The following is an 18323-nucleotide window of genomic DNA, read 5'->3' as shown; positions in this document are numbered from 1 at the left end:
ATCAGACTCTCTGATGGGGGCGTGCGGACAGGAGTATTTTGAGTGCCCCGGCCCACTCACGTGTTAGGCAAGGTTGAGAACCCCTGCAACTGCAGGGGGGCCAGCACCGGCTGCCCCATCCCAGGCCAGCAGCCACCAGCTCCTGCTACACCCGAGGGGCACGGAGACGGGTGGCAGGAGCACCCACCCGTGGACGAGAGAAAATCAGGCCCCAGGTAAGGACGGCTGACCCTCAGGGTGCAGATCCAACCCACAGCCAGAGTGCCTGGGGCTCTCTCCAGGCGGCCCGCCCAGCTTCCTCCCAGAGAGGGCAGCATGGCCCAGGGAGCACCCACACTCTGGAGTTAGGGGCCCCAGCCTGGGCCCTGGAGGTTGGGCGGCGGCAGCTCTGTGGATTATTTCTTCATCCGTAAAGTGGAGCTAATAGAGCCTCGTTTGTGGATTCATGAATGGACTACTCCTGGAGCAGCAGACCGGACAACCTAGCTAAGGGACCAAATGGCCTGCTGGCCTAGACCTTGGCCTCGGCCTGCCGCAGCCAGAGCTCTCTGGCCAGGGTCGTCTGCTTCGGGGCACCTGGCTTTGTTCTAAGGGGAGGAGCTCATCTCACTCCCACCCCCGTGAGGGCCCCGAGCGTCCCCCTGCCTGTCCTGAGGTGCTGGAAGGTCAGGAGGGATATGGCTGGAGCGGCACCACCTGCCCTCACCTGCGGCAGGAAAGGGTCCAGACACAGGAGAGCGGCTAGGGTGACAGGTGGGGCTCTGTGCCCTGTGCTGGGAGCAGAGCACTCCTTTCCCTGTGGCCCAGTGCAACGTGGGTGGGGGGTTTGCAATTCGCCAGGGGTTAGGGGCCCCCAGAACACAGTGGGTGGAGCTCTCACATAGAATTTTGCTCCAGAGCTAGGGTCCCTATCTGCACATGTGTAGTCCCTGGTCTTGTCAACTTTGCTGCTCTGGAAGGCCGACGGTTATGTGGGCCCCTCGGAGAGCAGCTCCTGAATTCCCAGGGGCAGCGCTCTGGTGAACATGCTGGCACCCACCAAGCCTGCTCCCTCTCCTTGAGGACCTGGGGGCTGCCTCTTCCTGCACAGAAGGGAGCTCTCCTTTTAGGGGCCAGAGGACCGCAAGTCCAGTGTCTCCCTGTTCTGTCTCCCTCTGCGATGCACCTGAACGTGGGAGAGAGAAGGGGCTCAGAGCCACCTCCCCTCCCTCACTGCCCACCGGGGGGACGGCCATCCAGGGGGAGACACGCCAGATTCAGGTGGCCGCCCTGCAGCCCTGCAGGATCCCGCCTGCACCGGGAACCACAGCAGTGCCTGTCGCATTCCCAGGACATGTCCCTAGGGGTCGGGGACAGAGCTGGACAGACAGGCAGGTAGGCCTCAGGATCTCTTCCCAGGGAAGCCCCAAAGACTCAGGCAAAAGACATACACTGTATTTTTCCTTCCTTTAATCTTAAGCAAAAGAGACACGGGGGTTCAAAAATAAAAATTTCTTTTTCCCCCCTCCCCAACCTTCACCCCAACTCCACCCCTGCAAGCACCCTCCCTCCCCAGCAGGGATAGGAGAAGGCGAGGGCGCCGGGGAGGGGGAAGGCGGGGCTGTGCCGAGCTCGGTGCTGGTCTCTTTCCAAATATAAATACACGTGTCAACACTCCTGGAAAACCCTCCCCACCCACCACGCAAGGCTCTCCTCCCTCTGCCAGTGTTTGGAGAGGGGGTGGGGGCAGGGGGTGCCCGGCACCGGCTGGCTGTGGTTTTACTGCATCCGCTGGCTGTGTACCCCACGAGCCTCCTGCTGCTCGTTGTAGAAGAGGTGACACTCGGGGTCCCCCCGGATGGTGGGGGCTCCCTGGATCAGCTTCCCAGTGTTGGGGTTCACGCACCAGCACTCCCCACGCTGCCCGTTCAGAGACATCTTGCACTGAGGAGAGAAAAAAAGAACATGGAAGACGGCCCTGTCACCAGCAGCTGTCCCTGCTTCTCCCAGCCCGAGGTTCAGGGAGCAGTTCCAGGGTGCCATGCAAGCTAGCACTGCAGGCCGGGGCTCCCCAACCCCGACCGTGTGCTGGGGAGCACCCTAAAATGCAGACTCCCCTTCAGCAGGTCTGCAGCAGGGCTGAAACTCTGCTGGGCTAGCAAGCCCCCATGGGATGCTGGTGCCCGGGCCGCGCTCCAGTGACCAAGGCTCTGGGGGGCTGCCCAAAGGTGGGAAGAGTCCATCCCCACCCGGCAGGGAGGCCCCACCCAGTGGGGGACCTGGCTACTGGGGTCTGGTTGTAGTGGGAGGGGAGACAATGCTAGCACCGGCCCTGCTATGTGCCTCGCACTGTATGAGCAAACTCCAAGCTGCTCATTTATGGTTTACAACTTGCATTTTTAAGTTTATTTTTTTATTATTTTTTAAAGATTTTATTTCTTTATTCATGAGGGACACAGAGAGAGAGAAAAAGACACAGGCAGAGGGAGAAGCAGGCTCCCTGCGGGGAGCCCGATGCGGGACTCGATCCCAGGACCCCGGGATCACACCCTGAGCTGAAGGCAGACACCCAACCGCTGGGCCACCCCAGTGCCCCTATTTATTTACTTATTTTTGTACGCTCGAGGCTCAATGTGGGGCTTGAACTCATGACCCCGAGATCAAGAGTCACACACTCTTCCGTCGGAGCCAGCCAGGTGACCCTCCTGTTTTTTATCTAGCACAACCCGTTCATTTATTCCTCGTGAATCAGGTACGGTGATTTCACCACTTCACAGATGATCAGAAGGAAGCACAGACAGGTTAGGTAACTTGCCCAATGTCACCCAGCTAGTAAGAGGCACCACCGAGATGTGAACCCAGCCATTCTTGTCCCAGGGTCCCTTTCCTTACCTATGAACTAATTACCATGGAAAATCCCTTTAGTTACCCCATAAGGGACAGGACACAGCCTGTTTTTCATTGGAAGAAATCACTATTTCTTCTTCTGAGCTCCAAATGCAGTAGTCGGCTTACATCTTGAGGGCACGTGTACAGGTAGCTTTTAACACTAGACTGATTATTTCAAGGGGCAAATGCCTGCCTGTCTGCCTGCCTGGGCTGTGAAGGAGGTAGGAAGGGGGACCCCTCCAGGAGGGTGGGTGTCAATGGTTTAAATCCATGATTCTGGAAGGGTGGTCCACGGACCATCAGCGACCCCTGGGAGTTTGTTAGAAATGCACACTCTTGGTTGCCACCCAACCTTCTGGAATGGGAGGTAAGGCCCAGGAATCACTGCCAGGCGATTCTAATGTTCAATGAAATGTTGAGAAGCATTGGTGTAACCCCACATCTCTTCTCCCAGAGGCTCCCTCCCAACCTAGACACCACGGGCTGACGGCAGGTAGCTGGGTAAGTGGAGTCAGCCCCCGACAGGCCTGGCGGCTGGCCTCCCCATGCCCCCCTCAGCTCTCAGACCTCAGAGAATGACAGGTGGGTAAGGTAGGAACAAGGCACCCCGGGGCTTGCGGCCAAGGAGATCCTCTCTCACCTGTTTGAGGTTATACAGGCCGTGCTTGTCACAGTTGGGGATGTGCAAGGAGTAGAGGTGCTCCAGAGGGCCCCGCTCATCCGGAAGGTGCATGGTGGAGATCCGCTCCAGGACCTGGTCCAATTCCTGCTGGCAGGGGGTCTGTGGGCACAGACGGGCACAGAGGATGCTCAGAGTGAGCCCAAGCTCACAGAACACTGGCCTGGGAACAGCCTCAGAAAGCAGCTCATGCGCAGGGAACGGATGTTCCCCAGGCCACGCAGCTACTTGGTGGAACCAGGGACTTCTGACTGTGATCGCACTGATATGTCACCGTGCCCCACTTCACCCTTTAAGGAAAGTCGCATGGGTAGGGGTTTTCGCCCGTCACTCATTCTGTGTCAGTGGCTTTCAGGGGTCAAAATGGGATCTACTTGCAAAAGTGCATTCGAGTGGCTGTCTCTGGCGTATCGCTACCCCGACCCAGTGGGCCAACCTCCATTCTTCTCCATCCACCACCCAACCAGGACCAAGACCCAAGACGACAGAGCGGAGCTAGAGGGTGGGGGGTGCAGCTAAGCGAAAGGAACACATCCCAGCAAGCTTGAGCAAGTTCAAGTGCATCCAGCGCCACCTCTAGCACCCGTTTCCTGGCCTCTGGCCTGAAGGCAAGCAGAAACGTGGAGGACGGGGCTTCAAGAAATCCTCCACCCTTTCACAACCAAAGGCACTGAGGTCCCCGAAGGAGACACCAATCAGCCTGAAGGTCGCTGACATGTGTTAGCGGCAGAAGCAGAAAGGACTCAGATGTTACCGGGGGCCCTCTCCCACCCAGACCCGGCCCCTCTGACCCTGGCAGGTGGGGGCCGCAGCTTCTTGGGCTCGTCCAGACCCAGGTGATGCTTGCCACCCTTGCCCATCTGCCGGTGCTGCTCGGTGACCTTCTCCCTGAACACGGCCAGCTCCTTCATGCCTGACTTGAGGGGCTTCCTGCCAGCACCACCTCCGCCGCCTAACAGGTTCACGGTCCCATCCACGTGGTTCTCAACCAGACCTCCTTCAGAGTGCTCGTCGCCATTGTCTGCAGAGAGAAGAAGGGAAGAAGAACCCTGGGTGCTGTTTCCCGAGTGCCGCCCCCCCACCCCGGGACTGTCCTAACCCCTGAAGATGGAGGTGATTGACGTCCAGGCAACAGTACTGAGCAATTTACACCGACTATCAACTTCAGTTTTGCAGCAACTCTTGGGGGGTGCAGGTGGCACTACCCCAACTTTGACGGACGGCCAAGTCAAGGCCCGCAGAAACCCAGACCGAGACCTCACATCTGGTCTGGGAGGAACACAGGCTGTCTGGGAGGCCTAGTCCGTTGTGCCTCCAGCCAGAGCAGAGTGGGGCAGCACAGAAGGATCAACACGTCTGCAAGGCTCCCACCCCAGAATGGGACGAAGTCCTTCTGGATCCAACACTCTCCCCTAGAAAGACATCCCAGATCCACCCGCCCTAACCTCCGATTTGAAGTCTTCATCATCTGTGCCCTAAAAGGTACAGTTTTTAAAACTAACGTCAGAGATCACCGGGCCGTGCCACATCTGGCGAGGGAGTGAGGTCGAGAGCCACCACCAGAAGCCACAGCCTCCAGTTCCTAACAGTCCTGCTATTACTTCCTCACTCACCCACCTGCCCCCTTCCTCGTGTGTCCCAAAGATTCAGTCCCAGGGCTGCTCCAGCACCACCCCGCGGCCCTGACTGGTCTGTCCATGCATGCCACCGCCTGCCACCTTACAGGGAGCCCCGAGAACAGGGGCCGGCTCGACTCTGAACTGTCAGCTTATTGCAAGGCATGCAGCCTCACCCAGATGCTTGTCCAAGGAGCATCTGTTAAGTCTCTTTCAACTTTCCTAAACCACCAGTGTGTCAACAACAGGGAAAGGCTCCTACTGAGTGCACAGCTCAGGTGGAGGGGGCCCTGAGAACAGCCCCCAGCTCCCATGGTCTCACGCTGGCTCAGGTATGTCCAGCCAGGGGCAGACCAGAGGAACAGAAGGGCATGGAAGAGTGGTTACCAGGGAGACAAGTCCCCACGGGCTCTAGGAAACCCGGGACTCACACCGCCCTTGTAGACACAGCAGAGCACACGGCGCCTCTGACCAAGCCGCCCGGAGCGGCTCCCCAGCAGGTCCTGACAAGACCTGGAGGTGCGGAGGGGATGTTTCTAAACAAATTTTGCATTTTCTCTTCTTTTTTTGTGCCTTCAAAAACTTACAGCTCTGATAACATAACGGGATGGCTCTTCATATATTTCTACCCAAGAGCTTCAGGTGAGGCACTTAGGACCTGATGGTCCCCTCAGAAGCCGGGCACAGCGTGGTGGGCTCAGATGGCCACTGTCCTGGGTAGTGTTTTATGGAAGAAAAAGCTGACCCTGACCCATAAAAGGGGGGCCATGATGCCTACCGTGGGTGGTTGCAAGCTGCGGCATTCACTCACTCCCCGCCGACAAAGGGATGGGGACACTCTTGTGCGCCACGGGGTACTGGCACCTGCTTTCACGGAGCATGCTCCAGGAGACCCAGGTGGAGTCTGGCCACCTGACCCTTGGCCAGTCCTCACCAGCTACGGCCACATTCCTTTAGAAACCCAGCACAAGCTCTCCAGACTGGCGAGCACGGGTTGGTAAGACAAGCCCAGCTCCCCGACTTTTTACAGCGGCTCAATTTGTCCTGCACATACCACCTCTCTGTGCTTCCATTTCGTTACCCGAACTGTTGGATCATAATAGCTCTCACTTCACAGGACTGCTGAGCGGATGTTCTATGTAAAGCTTATAAGGTTAAGTAAGGCCTAGAGCACGGAAACTCTGTGTCCTGTTGGTGACAGTACTTTGATGAGGACAAAGATGCCAACTGCCTCAGTTGTCCGTTATGCGCTCCGTCAGCAACACGGAACCCGCCCAAGAACCAAGAAGCGGAGGAAGAGAAGCCTCTGAGCATCGGAACAGCTGTCGCTCCATGGATGCTTGGTCAAGTACAAGTGCTCTCCTCACAAGGCACGGGGACATTCGGCACAGGACGAACACTGACAGCTCACAGGAGCACGGCTCCAGCAAGCCTGGGCTCTGGATGTCTGGTTTCCCGGGCCACCGCAGAATAAAATCAACAAAATTAAAACGAGAGAGAGAACGGAGGCATGTGAACAGTGGCAAGAAGTATCAAATGGCAGGAAGAAAAGAGGACACTAAAAAAACAAACAAAAACAAACAAACATAAGAACTTTGGGGATATTTAGTGCATAGCAAACAACTCCACACCCATCGATGACCCCTGAGGACTTCCATATGGTGTAGCCCAAGAGTTGTGTGGATAGTGACGAGGACCTTGGGAGGTCCAAAAAAGGCGAGTGGGATAACATGTCCAGTATTTTAGCATTTAAAAAAAAAAAAGATTTCTATCCAAAATTATTAAAATTTTAGAAAAATAAAAATGGAAATATTTGAATGAGTAAGCCCTCTGAAACCCAGAAAATTCTCTCTAGAATGACTATTTCCCCAGTGGCTCCAGGGGAGCCTGGGTTTTACCATAAATAAACCCACCACAGATTAAATCCCGTTCCAGGGACTCCTGGGTGGCTCAGTGGTTGAGTGTCTGCCTTCAGCTCAGGGCATGATCCTGGGGTCCTGGAATCGAGTCTCACAATGGGCTCCTGGAGGGGGGCCTGCTTCTCCCTCTGCCTACGTCTCTGCTTCTCTCTCTGTCTCTTATGGATTAATGAATAAAATCTTTAAAACCAATCAATTCTGTTCCAGAAACCCCAACACCACCCGCAGCAGATGGCCTATTTGAAGCATTTGCCACCAGGCTGGATGGGAGTTCGGTCCCCACCATGTTGGATTAGACCCACCCACCCACCCCAAACTTTCATCACTCACCCTGTCTCCCGACCCCAGCACTACTGACTGGGACCAGGATTCTTCACTGGGAGCTGCCCCTGCAGTGTAGGACGCCAAGCAGAATCCTGGGCCTCTACCCACCAGAAGCCAGCAGCACCCTCCTGAAGCTGTGACTACCAAAGATACCTCTGCACACTGCCAAATGGTCCCTGGGGAGCAAAAGTGCCCCCCACCGAAAACCATCATTGGGAAGTCAGGCTTTATCCAGAGGCCTAGAAGTTCCCCAGCTCCATGCTGAAGACTCCAAGCCCCGAATAAGGCAGATCCAAGCTCTACTCTATTCCCTTCCTTCAGCTAAGACCCCGCACCACTGTTCCATCCCCAGTACAGTTCTGGCGTCCACTAGTCCACCTTCTGGCCGGGGGCTAGGGGGCTTCCCTAGGCATCCAGAAGACTCCCAGGCTGCTGTTCCCCCTTCTCTGAGCTCTCCGGGCACCCAGACCACTGAGAGGGGTCAAAGCAGGACCCCTGGCTGAGTCCCAGGGGGGACAACAAAGCATGTGAAAACGTATTAGATGTAAGAGGCACACAGGTAAATACGCATCAGGCCTGCAGGCTCCAGGCAGGGCTGGCTTGTCATCAGGCACAGCAGGAACAGTGCCCAAGGGCCTAAGAAATGTCAGGATCTATTTTAAAATCAATCTCTTAAAAAAATAATAATAATACGATAAAATAAAATCAATCTCTTGAAAAATAAGCTTTTAGGTAAAAAAAAAATTTTTAAGCCTTAGTCGCCAGCACCGATACATTCACAGTTAGAAGATGCGGTCATCATCTATGATTTAACATCTTTTCACGGAGGAAGGGCCACAAACACCAAGGCGTCCAGGGTCCGCGGTCCTAACACAGCCCCGGGCCAGGCCCTGGAAGATGGGGGGCCACCTGGGCGGCCCGCTCCAGGAGGACGGAGTTGGCTTTCTATCCGGAGACAGCCCCATTCTCCCAAAGTAAAGATCAGTTTGTCCTGCACACGGAGGCCACCTGGATTCAAGGCTAGGTTTCATCCCATTCCGTTATTGATCTCGGCTCTGCCAACGAACGTGCCAATAAGATGAAGAAACCTGGTTTGCTGACGCACACGCTGACGCCCCACACTTTGAAGGAGAAGCCCAGGGAAGGGAACGAGAGAGTTGACCGGGTGAAGAGCAGACAAGCCTGTAGCCAGAGAAAAGCCTGGATTCCTTGACTGTTATATTCCCAGCCAGAGAAGGTCAAGAATTCAGGTCCAGAGTCCACTCGCCTGACTGAATCCAGGTCTACCAGCGCAGCCCCAGACAAGTTACTTAAGCTCTCTGTGGCTCCATGGCTCATCTCGAAGTCACGGACGGACAGCACCCGTTGCCAGTGGGCAGCCAGATTCCCAGAGGTGCTGCACGCAGACACAGGGCCAGGCACACACAGAGCTGGCTCTCACCTGCCCCCACGTCTCCCCACACTCGGCCAAGCACCCACACAGCACCCCTCCACTCAGGCGGACGAGGGCATTGGCACGTTTTACGAAGTTCCTCCCATACGTTCTCTTATAGGTGACAGGAGCGGCCCGTAGGAAAACATTCCAAATGCAGAACTCCAACTAGAGATGGAATTTGCCCTCAGAACAAAAATACCAAGTTGCATTTTTTTTTTCCTGCCTAAGAGTGAGGTCCAGAATAATATTTATTATGCAACCACTTATGTATGCAGCTCCGTGGGCTGCAGTGCAAAGGTCAGTCTAAGAAATGGTTCTTAGCAGCCCGAATCACATAACTGGGAAAGGCTTCGGGCTTAGTGATGACCAACAGGGACCTCCCGGGCCCCCAGAGATCTTCCCCGAGGGATTAGCTGTTCTCTACACAGCGCCCCCGGAGATGGCTCAACACTGCAGCAGGGGACTTGCCGACTATGTAAGAAGGGAAAGCTTTTCCAAAGACAGGTGGCGGAGACCCCAAAGGGCCTGAAGCATGAGAACCCCTGTCCTGTGCAGGTGTACGGCCGTACCTCTCTACCTCATGCACCTGGAGGGGAGCTGACACGAGACAGGTAAGGAGAATGAGAGGCAAGGGACGAGTCGCCCCGTTTTACAGACAGCAAGCCCGAAGCCCAGAAGGACGACCACCCGGTCTAACAGGAGCACACCCCACCTGTGTGCCATCAGCAGACGTGCTTCGCAATGGGCATGGGGCCCCGGCGTTGTTCCTTGACCCAGCCTTGCCAAGGGGCCCGGGAGGGCAGCTGGAAGCTGCCACTGCAGGAGAAAGAGCTTTACACCTACATTCTGCATTCCAGACTATGCATTAATACCCTGGTTTTAAAACTTAATTTTGGCATAGCCTTTTTTTTTTTCCCTGACGTAATCTTGTCGGATCATAGTACTGGCGACATCACTCAATGCATGAATCGTGTTCGACAGATTCTTAAGCTCATGAAACCACATTTCCTCCTAGCACCGTGCCCTGACCTCCGTGCTCCAAGAGACAGCTGGCGATTCCTGATCTATGGAAGCACCTTAAAGCCCTCTTAGGAAAACAGGCCCCCAACATCTAAGAGCAGCCCCCCACACTCCTTCTTGCTTAGAACGTGAGGCTCTGTCCTTATGCACACCTGGCAAGAGATGATTTTCCCCAGAACAGGCCACATCTTCCTAACAGATGACTATGCCTCCCTACTCCTTCTGCTCTGTATTCCGAACAAAACCAAGCCATATCCAACCTTCTCCTTAGCCTACCTCCTGACTATCTGGAAATCTAAGAGCTGAGGGCACTGAGGGGAGATGAGACAAGCTTGTAGGCTGAGGAAAGCCTTGATTCCTTGGCAGTCTACTCCGACCCCAAATGAATCATGCCCTCCAGTGGACTCACCTCCTTCAACAGGTAACAGCATCGCAGGCCCCTGCAAGAATGGATTCCGAGTAATGGGCCAGGGGAATGCTGGCCACGTTCCCGGTTCCGCTCTCGCTGGGCACAGAACTCATGTGGCTCTTGCTTTGTTGGTCTCTCCCCAAATGCACTTAATCTTGACGCATGCTGGGCAAAAGAATGAATACTACCATCTTCCTCTTTCCTCTTGGACAACCTCTCCAGTAACACCCACGGCAGTGGACAATTCATTAACAAGCTCGAGTGGGCAAAGACCTCCAGGAGTCAAGAGGCCTCCCGACCTTGCCGCTTACGATTCACCCGTGACATTGGTCAAACCCTTTAACGTTCCTGAGCTCTAACTCCTCAAGTGTGAAAAATGCAAATAATCACCCTACTCAAGTGAAGTCTGCTATTTGTTATTACCACTTGCCCAATGTGGGCAAAATCAAGCCCCGGAAGAAATGCGCAGACAGATGAGCTATTTCTCAAGTGGGTAAATGGAAGATGCATGGGCCAGGCAGAGGGGAAGGGGGGATGAGATCTGATCTGCAGAATGGCCATATGCATGGGGGAGACAGGAGTTACAAGAAGGTTCTGCAATACTGTCTGTCTGCACATTTCTTCTAAAGCCTGATTTTGTTGATTGCGTGAATTCCGTCTGTCACTAAACATCACAACCCTCTGCCATTTGATGGAAGTCTCTGGGCAAGTGTGGATTTGCCTAAATTACTTTAACTTCACAGAATTTATGGGAAGAAAGGAGAGGAAGGGAAAGAGGGAAAGAAAGGGAGGGGAGAAGGAGAGGTGGCTCCCACATATCACGCATGCACAGGGGAAACAGGGCTCATAGGTAAAGTCACCAACTTACAGGGGAAACAGCTTTTGTTGGAGAGAATTGGAAGCCAGTGCCTTCGGAGGGCTGACTTTGGCCACCATGGGCAATAACACAGGCCACCGAGGCTGGGGTGGATCCTTCAGGCCACCTTGGGAGGTGGGGGGGAGGGAGGCCAGCAGAAGTTAGCAGTGGTGGGGAAGAAAGGGGAGCTTCTTAGTTTTATTTTTCAGCTGAGGTCCTTGGTCTCTCTGGTAAGTGGCCTTGTCTGTGTGCCTCCCTCCACTCTTTCTTCTAAAGGTCACAGGCGGCAGGCCACATTGGTCCCTCACGCAGGAATTACAAAGAGTGTGTCCACGAACGTCTGCTGTGGTGGAGGCTGGCACCCAGGACACATTCCAGCATCTCGAATGACGTCCTCCCATCAGCCCATCTACCCCCCTGCTGACACCCCGCTTCCTTCCAAACTCCCTTCCCGTTCTCTCCCCGCCCTCTGGGGCCCTGCTCTCTGCATGGTACCAGCAAAGCAGACCTGACATCTCTCAGATGCCACCATGTTCTGGGAGAAACTCTTTTGGCAACGGACCAGTAGCTCCTCAGCATGGCTTTTGCACAAAAGGAATCCCCGTGTGGTGGGGAAGAGCTGCGAGCGGCCTCTTCAGAGGTTCCAGATGCACACATCATCCAGGTTGTACCACACAAGGGCAGGAGCTGGCCACTGTCGTCAAAGGATAATTACCCTGCACTCAGAACTGCCATGGGCCTATCGCCCAGCGAGGCGTTGCTACCCTCATAACCTCCAGGGAGGGGAACGGCCAGTACCCACGCTCACACAGGGGAGGAACTGAAACTCCTGGAGGGCAGAGAGCCCACTGCTTGCCAAGCTCCCCCTCTGGATTCCCTTTGGAAGGCCAGCTCTTGGGTTCAAAGCTTTGGTTCTGACACAGCAGGAAGAGGAGTGCTGGCCTGAAAGCCGGGGCGGGGGGGGGGGGGCAGGGGGGCAAGGTCTGATTCCGAAGCTACCACCATGACTGTGGACTCTGAGTGATGCCCAACAGGTGTTTAAAATGTGTAGGCTTTAATAGATGGGGGCACCTGGCTGGCTCAGTTGGTAGACCACATGACTCTGGATCTCTGGGTCATGGGTTCGAGCCCCATGTTGGATCTAGAGATCACTTTAAAGAAATAAAAGGAGCTTATATGGTCAAGATGTATAGGGTTCAGCATGCTCATCTATAAATTCAGGGAGTTAGATAAGGGGAATGTTTCCCAGTCATGGCTGTTCATCAGAAATCCTCTAAAGAGCTTGCTACAAATGGTCCTCAACCCCAGCCCCCCAGGGTTCACAGACAGCATGCCTGAGCAAAGGTCAAGGACTAGGTATTTTGAACAACCCCCTTAAAGCTCCAGCATTTCCAAGGCCCCATTCCTCTGCGTTTCTCTGGCTCCTGCCTCAGTTTGCTGATGAACTTCTTGGTAATGGGAGGAGAAAGATGCCTCTTCTTTTCAAGAGCTAGGACTTCACATACTCACCCTATGAAGATACAGCCTCTCGAGCTCTTTCCATCCAGAGACTCATGAGTTCATAAACTGACACACATGCATGCTTGGACGCACAGAGGAGGCCCTTCTTGGCCAAACGTCATGGAGATCTCTAGAGCATGCCTTCACGACGCCGTCTCCTCTCGGGCTCCCCCTGAGTGAGCAGAAACAGCACAGCCTCTACAGAGCTTCCCTGCCTACGCGCTCTCGTGGGCTGCTCTATAAACACCAGGGTCATTCCTGGAATCACAAAGACCCGGGGAGGGTCAGCACTGAGGCACACCGTTTGAGAAAACAAAAACACGCTCACATTCAGCCAAGGTCCCCAGGGACTCCGTGAGCCAGGCTGTCCTGGAAGAGCCAGAGAAATTGAAATCAAGATGGCAAACACACTACCAGTGTGTGTGTTCACTCTTTCTGTGGGTCCCAAACAGTTCTCCTCCGGTTCAACCAAAGCCATCCAAGAGCCTGGCAAGGTGGCCTACCTGCCAAAAGCCCAAGTGAGTAGAGAATGTGCTTTGGTGCAAACTTGGAACAGGGACCATGGGAACAGGAAGACTGTGGCTGGCCCAGCAAGTCCAACTCTCTCCAACACGGGTGCTGTGTTCACTACAGCATTACCTGTAGCTGCAAAAACTGTTGGCAACCTGACCCAAAAAGCCTTTCAGCGGGTCAATGGCTAAATAAAATCAGCAGGGTAATACAATGGAGTCATACACGGCAGTCGACAAGATCGCTCTGACCTGTGATCACTCCTGACATCTATCCAACGTGGACAGATCTCAAAACCTAATACTGACAAAGGGGGAAAAGCTGCAGAATGAAACCTTCTTGCACATTTGACTTAGTGCAAGAACGACTCTAGATGTTGGCCATGGATCAGCAAATCTGTTTAGCCAAGGAAGAGAAACACCAAGTCATACATGCTGGTGGCTGCCTCTGGGGACGAGGGACCAGCAACAAGAGGCTGGTGGGGAAGGTCATCTGGAGGTGTTTAAAAGGGACGTGAAGCAAACAGGACAAAATGTCAACCACTCCCAGCTCTAGGGGGTAGACTGGTGTTCTAGCATAAATCTTATTACTCATCTGTATTTTTCTTTTCTTTTTCTTTTTTTTTTTTTTTTTTTTACAAATTTCATGTTTATATAATCCTTAACCTCTATAGCCAATGTGAGGCTTGAACTCACAATCCCGAGATCAAGAGCTGCACGCTCCACTGAGCCAGCCAGGCACGCTGCAACCATTTTCTTGTAAAAGTCACTTCCCTCACCACGTTCACTCTTCTCTCTCCTTGCCAAGCAGGGGTATCAGTAAATATGAGGTGCTCCTGAAAGCCCCCTGGGTGGAAGAGGACTGAACATTAATACCATGGCCAACTTCACTGCCACTCTGAGGCCAGCGCAGCATCACCAGGATCACTGCCTGCCAGAGGCTGACCATGGGCTCCTGGCCAGGTCTCTGTGGCATGAAGAACTGGGAAATGGGCCAGAGGCAAAGACCCAAAGAGAATGGGAGACAGTTACAGGGTCAAGGAGAGGACGGCGAAGGAATCAAGATGGGGCAGGCCTGAGAATGGAAAGCCAAGGGACGAGCTCATCCCAGTGCAGCCCAGAGGGCACCAGGGGGTGCCCAGAGGTGTGGAGTGATGGAAGTGCCCAAGGGCCAGTCACGCCCAGTGGAAGGGAGGAACCCATTCCAGCTCCTTGAAGCCCAGAGAAATAGGAGCTTTAAGTTGAAACAGGAGAGATCCAGAGTCTTGACCTTGGAGTCGTGAGTTCGAGCCCTGCGTTGGGTATAGAGATTGCTTAAAAGAATAAAATAAAATCTTTTTAAAAAATTGTTTTAAATAAATTGAAACGCTTCTCTGGCTCCCCTCCAGGATGAAAAAGCATGTGTTACGGGGAGCACTGACAACTGCCTCTTTACAGTCTTGCACTGAGCTCCCTTCCAGGGAAGATGAGGGTCCCATCATGAAGAGGGGATGAGGTGATAGGGAACAGAAGGAATAAAGCACTGGGGTTGAAAGTCCCGCACACAGTGCGTGCTCAGTCGGTGTGTAAACATCAGGAGAGCGGACTACCTGAAGAGCATCCCACTCTCTGGCCTAGCGGATCATGTATTATTTCTCCTCACTTTTCTGGGCTCTCCCTCTCCATCCAGGCAGGCCCCGTAGCAGTAAGAGTGGTCAGAGGTTTATAAAAAAAAAAGGGGGGTGGGGGGCAGTCAGCAAATGGAAGTACGAGATGGGAGAGAAAAAGACGCTTCCCTTTCCTGGGACCCACATTCAAACTGTCCAATGACATGACCCCCTAGACCCCCTAGCTCTCCCAGAGAGCTAAAGACCGGGTCCTACCCACCTGTCTCCTGACCCCTCCCCTTCTGCCCACCTCTTCTCCATGCCTCTTCTGCATCCCCGTAAGACTCTTCCCCGAGACTGCAGGCCTGACAAACTGAACCCAGAGGGTGCAAAAAGAAACTAAAAACCTGTAAAGATGTCCAGGATTGCCTGCCACACTCTCAAACCAGCACAAGAAGTGTCCGGAATATAAATAAGTGTCTTTAAATAGGTCACCATGCTTTTCTTTTTCTTCAACTAAAAGTTCACTAATTGTGCCTGACTTAATACTGTATCACATCTGGGGTCTTCCTTGGTTGTGCTCTCTTGGCTTAGGGGCAGCAAAGAGAACCAGAGACAAGCAGCAGAGCTTCGAGTGAGAATCGTCGCCTCTGGAGCATAAATGGGCCATGCTCTCAATCACTGGTAGAACCATGACGAGTGACAATGGCATCAAAGACCAGGACGACGGCCCTCTGGAAAACCCGTCCACCTCTAACGCCATTCTGGACTTTCCAAAGCAAAAGGGCAGCTATCCAGGGAAGCCGCACCCCGTGGAGAAAGCCGTGCCTCTGAACCAGATCCTTAAATCCCTGTTCTACTAAACTTGTCCAATCAGAAAACATGGAAAAACAGGCATTTGCCTTCTCCTTCCCTTCTGCGTGTTGAGATTAGAGGAAGAAGGAAGGAGAACCGGTGTGACATCATCTGATTATCTGAGTTTCTGTGCTAAGTGGTTTGTGTACAGAACCTCGTTTTTTATCATCGAGCAATCACACGAGGTTGATAATTTCTTATCCCCTCTCACCTTGACCAAAAAAAAGGAAAAAAAAAAAGCCGTAGTGCTTGAGGCCAATTGCACAAAGTCACGTAGTCAATGGCAAAGCCAACACAGATCCAGGTTGTTCAGCTCCATAGCTCTTAACCAACCATGATGGGGTCTGGTCTTTGGCATCGTCTAAGGGGAGACTCGACTGGCAGCTTTCAACCCCAGTGCTTTATTCCTTCTGTTCCCTATCACCTCAACCCCTCTTCCTGACGGGACCCACCTCTTCCCTGGAAGGGAACTCATCAGTCAGATCCCAGCCAGGCCCACCCAACCTCAAAAACCCTTCTGATCCAGTACACCGATGCCAACCCCATCCCAACCCCACTGCCCTTCATCCCGCCCGACACCCCTCCTGCCACTGTTGCTATAGAAACTACCCAGCCTTATCAGGCAGCTGCAGAGGCAGGGCTCGAGGGGACTGCCATTTTCATTTTATCTTGGCCTCAGGCACTTCAGAAAGCAACGGGGGCACCATCCAGAGGCAACTTGGCACCTCCATCCAGAAGTCAAGACAATAGATCTAAAAGAAACTTCCCGGGGAGTCGCATTAAGGAATATTTTTGAGAAGTTGTGCCTTAATTACCACCTCCCAGGGAAAAGGAGCTTTTCGGAGCAGCAATATATAATTCACTGCTTCTTTGCACGCATGAGTCTCCGGGAACGGGGCCCTGGGATGGGAGTCCAGAGACCCAGCCTCCACTCCGGTCTGTGCTTGCCTCAGCACCAGAACCCGAACAGAGCCTCGATTTCTTCATCTGTCAAGTGGGGAGAATTCTGAGGCTAAAGCAGAGCTGGAAAGAAATGAAACAAACAACAAAACCCTACAGGCAGCTGGGTCAAAGTGGAGGATGTCTAGAAAAAAAGCAATTTGAATTAACATGACTTTGTCCTTGACCCTCTGCTCACTGCAGCCCACAATCCAGCTCGGATCCCTCCGGCTCGAAGGCCTCACCTCCCAGATACCTTTCAGGAGTTGAACACGTTGAGCCCCCCCAGGCCCATCTTCACAGGCTGAGGCCCTCCTGGGCACCCTCAGCCCTCCTGGGCCCCTGCTCTGGGCCCCTCCCTCCCTGGCCTCCTGCCTCCGGGGCTCAGCTCCTCGAATGAAACACAGGCGGACACACCTATACCCATCAGCTAATGAGAAACCCCAGGCTCTGCTCAGCTCAGGCCAAGCGACCAGGGGACCTGTGGGCCAAGTCTCCTGCCCCGCAGCTGGAGGCCTGCCAGCCCCTGCCCCTTCTCCCCAATCTCCACTGGGGCCCTGCCTCCCAACAGCCAGGAAGAGACATGGGGCCGGCGGCCAGAAGGGGCCCCGTGGGCTGCCAAGTGCCCCCTCCCCCATCAAAAAAGAAGGGAGGGGGGTAGAAACAATTCCTGACTACAATCGACTCTGTATTTCTTTCCGGGGGAGCCGGCTTTCTGAGCAAGGTCTCCCTCTGCGTCCTGACTGACACCCAGGAGCTGAGCCAGAGCAGATCTTCCCTGGCTTTGTGAGAGGACAGGAGTGGCCGAGGAGGGGGAGAGGCACGGGGCGGGGAAGGGGGTGTCCATTTCCCAGGAGTGAAAATAAAATCCTTTGCCCAGACACTCCTCACTGGGGAGGTGGGTTGGGGGGCAGTAGTTACCCTGGAATCCGAAAGCCAACAAACTTCTCTGAATTGAGGATCCCATCTGTAAAGTGGGTTTTTTTTCTCCCGGAGGCTGCATCCCCACAGTCATGAAGGGCCTCGGAGTCTAAGGAACCCGCCAGCTCAGATTCCCAGCGGCAAATGCTGTACTCTGTCCCAACTGTCCCGCTTTTCACCACAAGCCTATGCTGACCCCTGAAGGCTCCAGCATCCCCTTCCTCTGCTTCCTGGGGCCTCACCTCCAACAGATGCTCTAAAACACAGTCGTCCTATCATTACACCCCGACAGGCGGTCACTCGGATGGAATCAGACACTAGGGAGGATCTCAGTGCCCAGAAAACACTCCTCCCAACCCCCAGCACTCCAGTGGGGAACCCATCAACCCCTTCGAAATGAGATGCTGCTCCCCAACCCGCCTCCCAGGGAGTGAGGTCAACTCTGCAGACTGCGTAGTATGGAAAGGAAACGTTACTTTCTGGACAGAACGTCCAATTTCTTTGGCAGGATCACGTTCAACGTTCTGGCTCCCTAGGCTCAGCCAGGATAGATGTGAAAGCCCATTCTCCTGGAGCAAGAAACAGGCGCCACGGGGCCTTCACTGGCTTGGACCACTCAACTACCACGCGCCCTCACCCATGCCATACATACTAGGCGTGCTAAGACCAGGCTGGTTCCTAGCTGGCCCTACTGTTCTGAAGCCTGGGTCCCAGCGCTTTCCTGTGGAGGGCTGTCCGTGGAGGAAGGGGCTTCCCCCTCTGGAAATGTGGCCTCAGGGATTCTCTGGTCTTCCAAATACCTGCAGTTGGAGGGCTAAAGGTTGACTGGCCAGGTGAAGGCAGGACCCAGCCCTGTCGCCAGCTTAGGAGCAGCAAGCCTGCAATGT

At 54.1% G+C, this 18323-nt stretch overlaps 1 protein-coding gene across 4 annotated transcripts; it reads right to left on the bottom strand.

The window, feature by feature from the left end:
• Positions 1 to 1432: 1432 nt before the first annotated feature.
• IGFBP2 (insulin like growth factor binding protein 2) lies at positions 1433 to 17730 on the bottom strand. 4 transcript variants are annotated; one of them, XM_038585691.1, is made up of 4 exons: positions 17679 to 17730; positions 4339 to 4568; positions 3509 to 3649; positions 1433 to 1923 (listed from the first exon to the last, which is right to left on the bottom strand). In XM_038585691.1, exons 1-4 carry the CDS (start codon positions 17713 to 17715, stop codon positions 1759 to 1761), a joined length of 573 nt encoding a protein of 190 aa, XP_038441619.1. In that variant the 5' UTR covers positions 17716 to 17730; the 3' UTR covers positions 1433 to 1758. The 4 variants fall into 4 exon arrangements, with proteins under 4 accessions (XP_038441619.1, XP_038441618.1, XP_038441621.1 ...); XM_038585690.1 differs by lacking the exon at positions 17679 to 17730 and adding an exon at positions 17437 to 17533; XM_038585693.1 differs by lacking the exon at positions 17679 to 17730 and adding an exon at positions 10271 to 10307.
• Positions 17731 to 18323: the final 593 nt, after the last annotated feature.

Source organism: Canis lupus, chromosome 37 (genome assembly GCF_011100685.1).
Source record: "Canis lupus familiaris isolate Mischka breed German Shepherd chromosome 37, alternate assembly UU_Cfam_GSD_1.0, whole genome shotgun sequence".
Taxonomy (NCBI): domain Eukaryota; kingdom Metazoa; phylum Chordata; class Mammalia; order Carnivora; family Canidae; genus Canis; species Canis lupus.
This window is presented reverse-complemented; position numbering and strand designations above follow the sequence as displayed.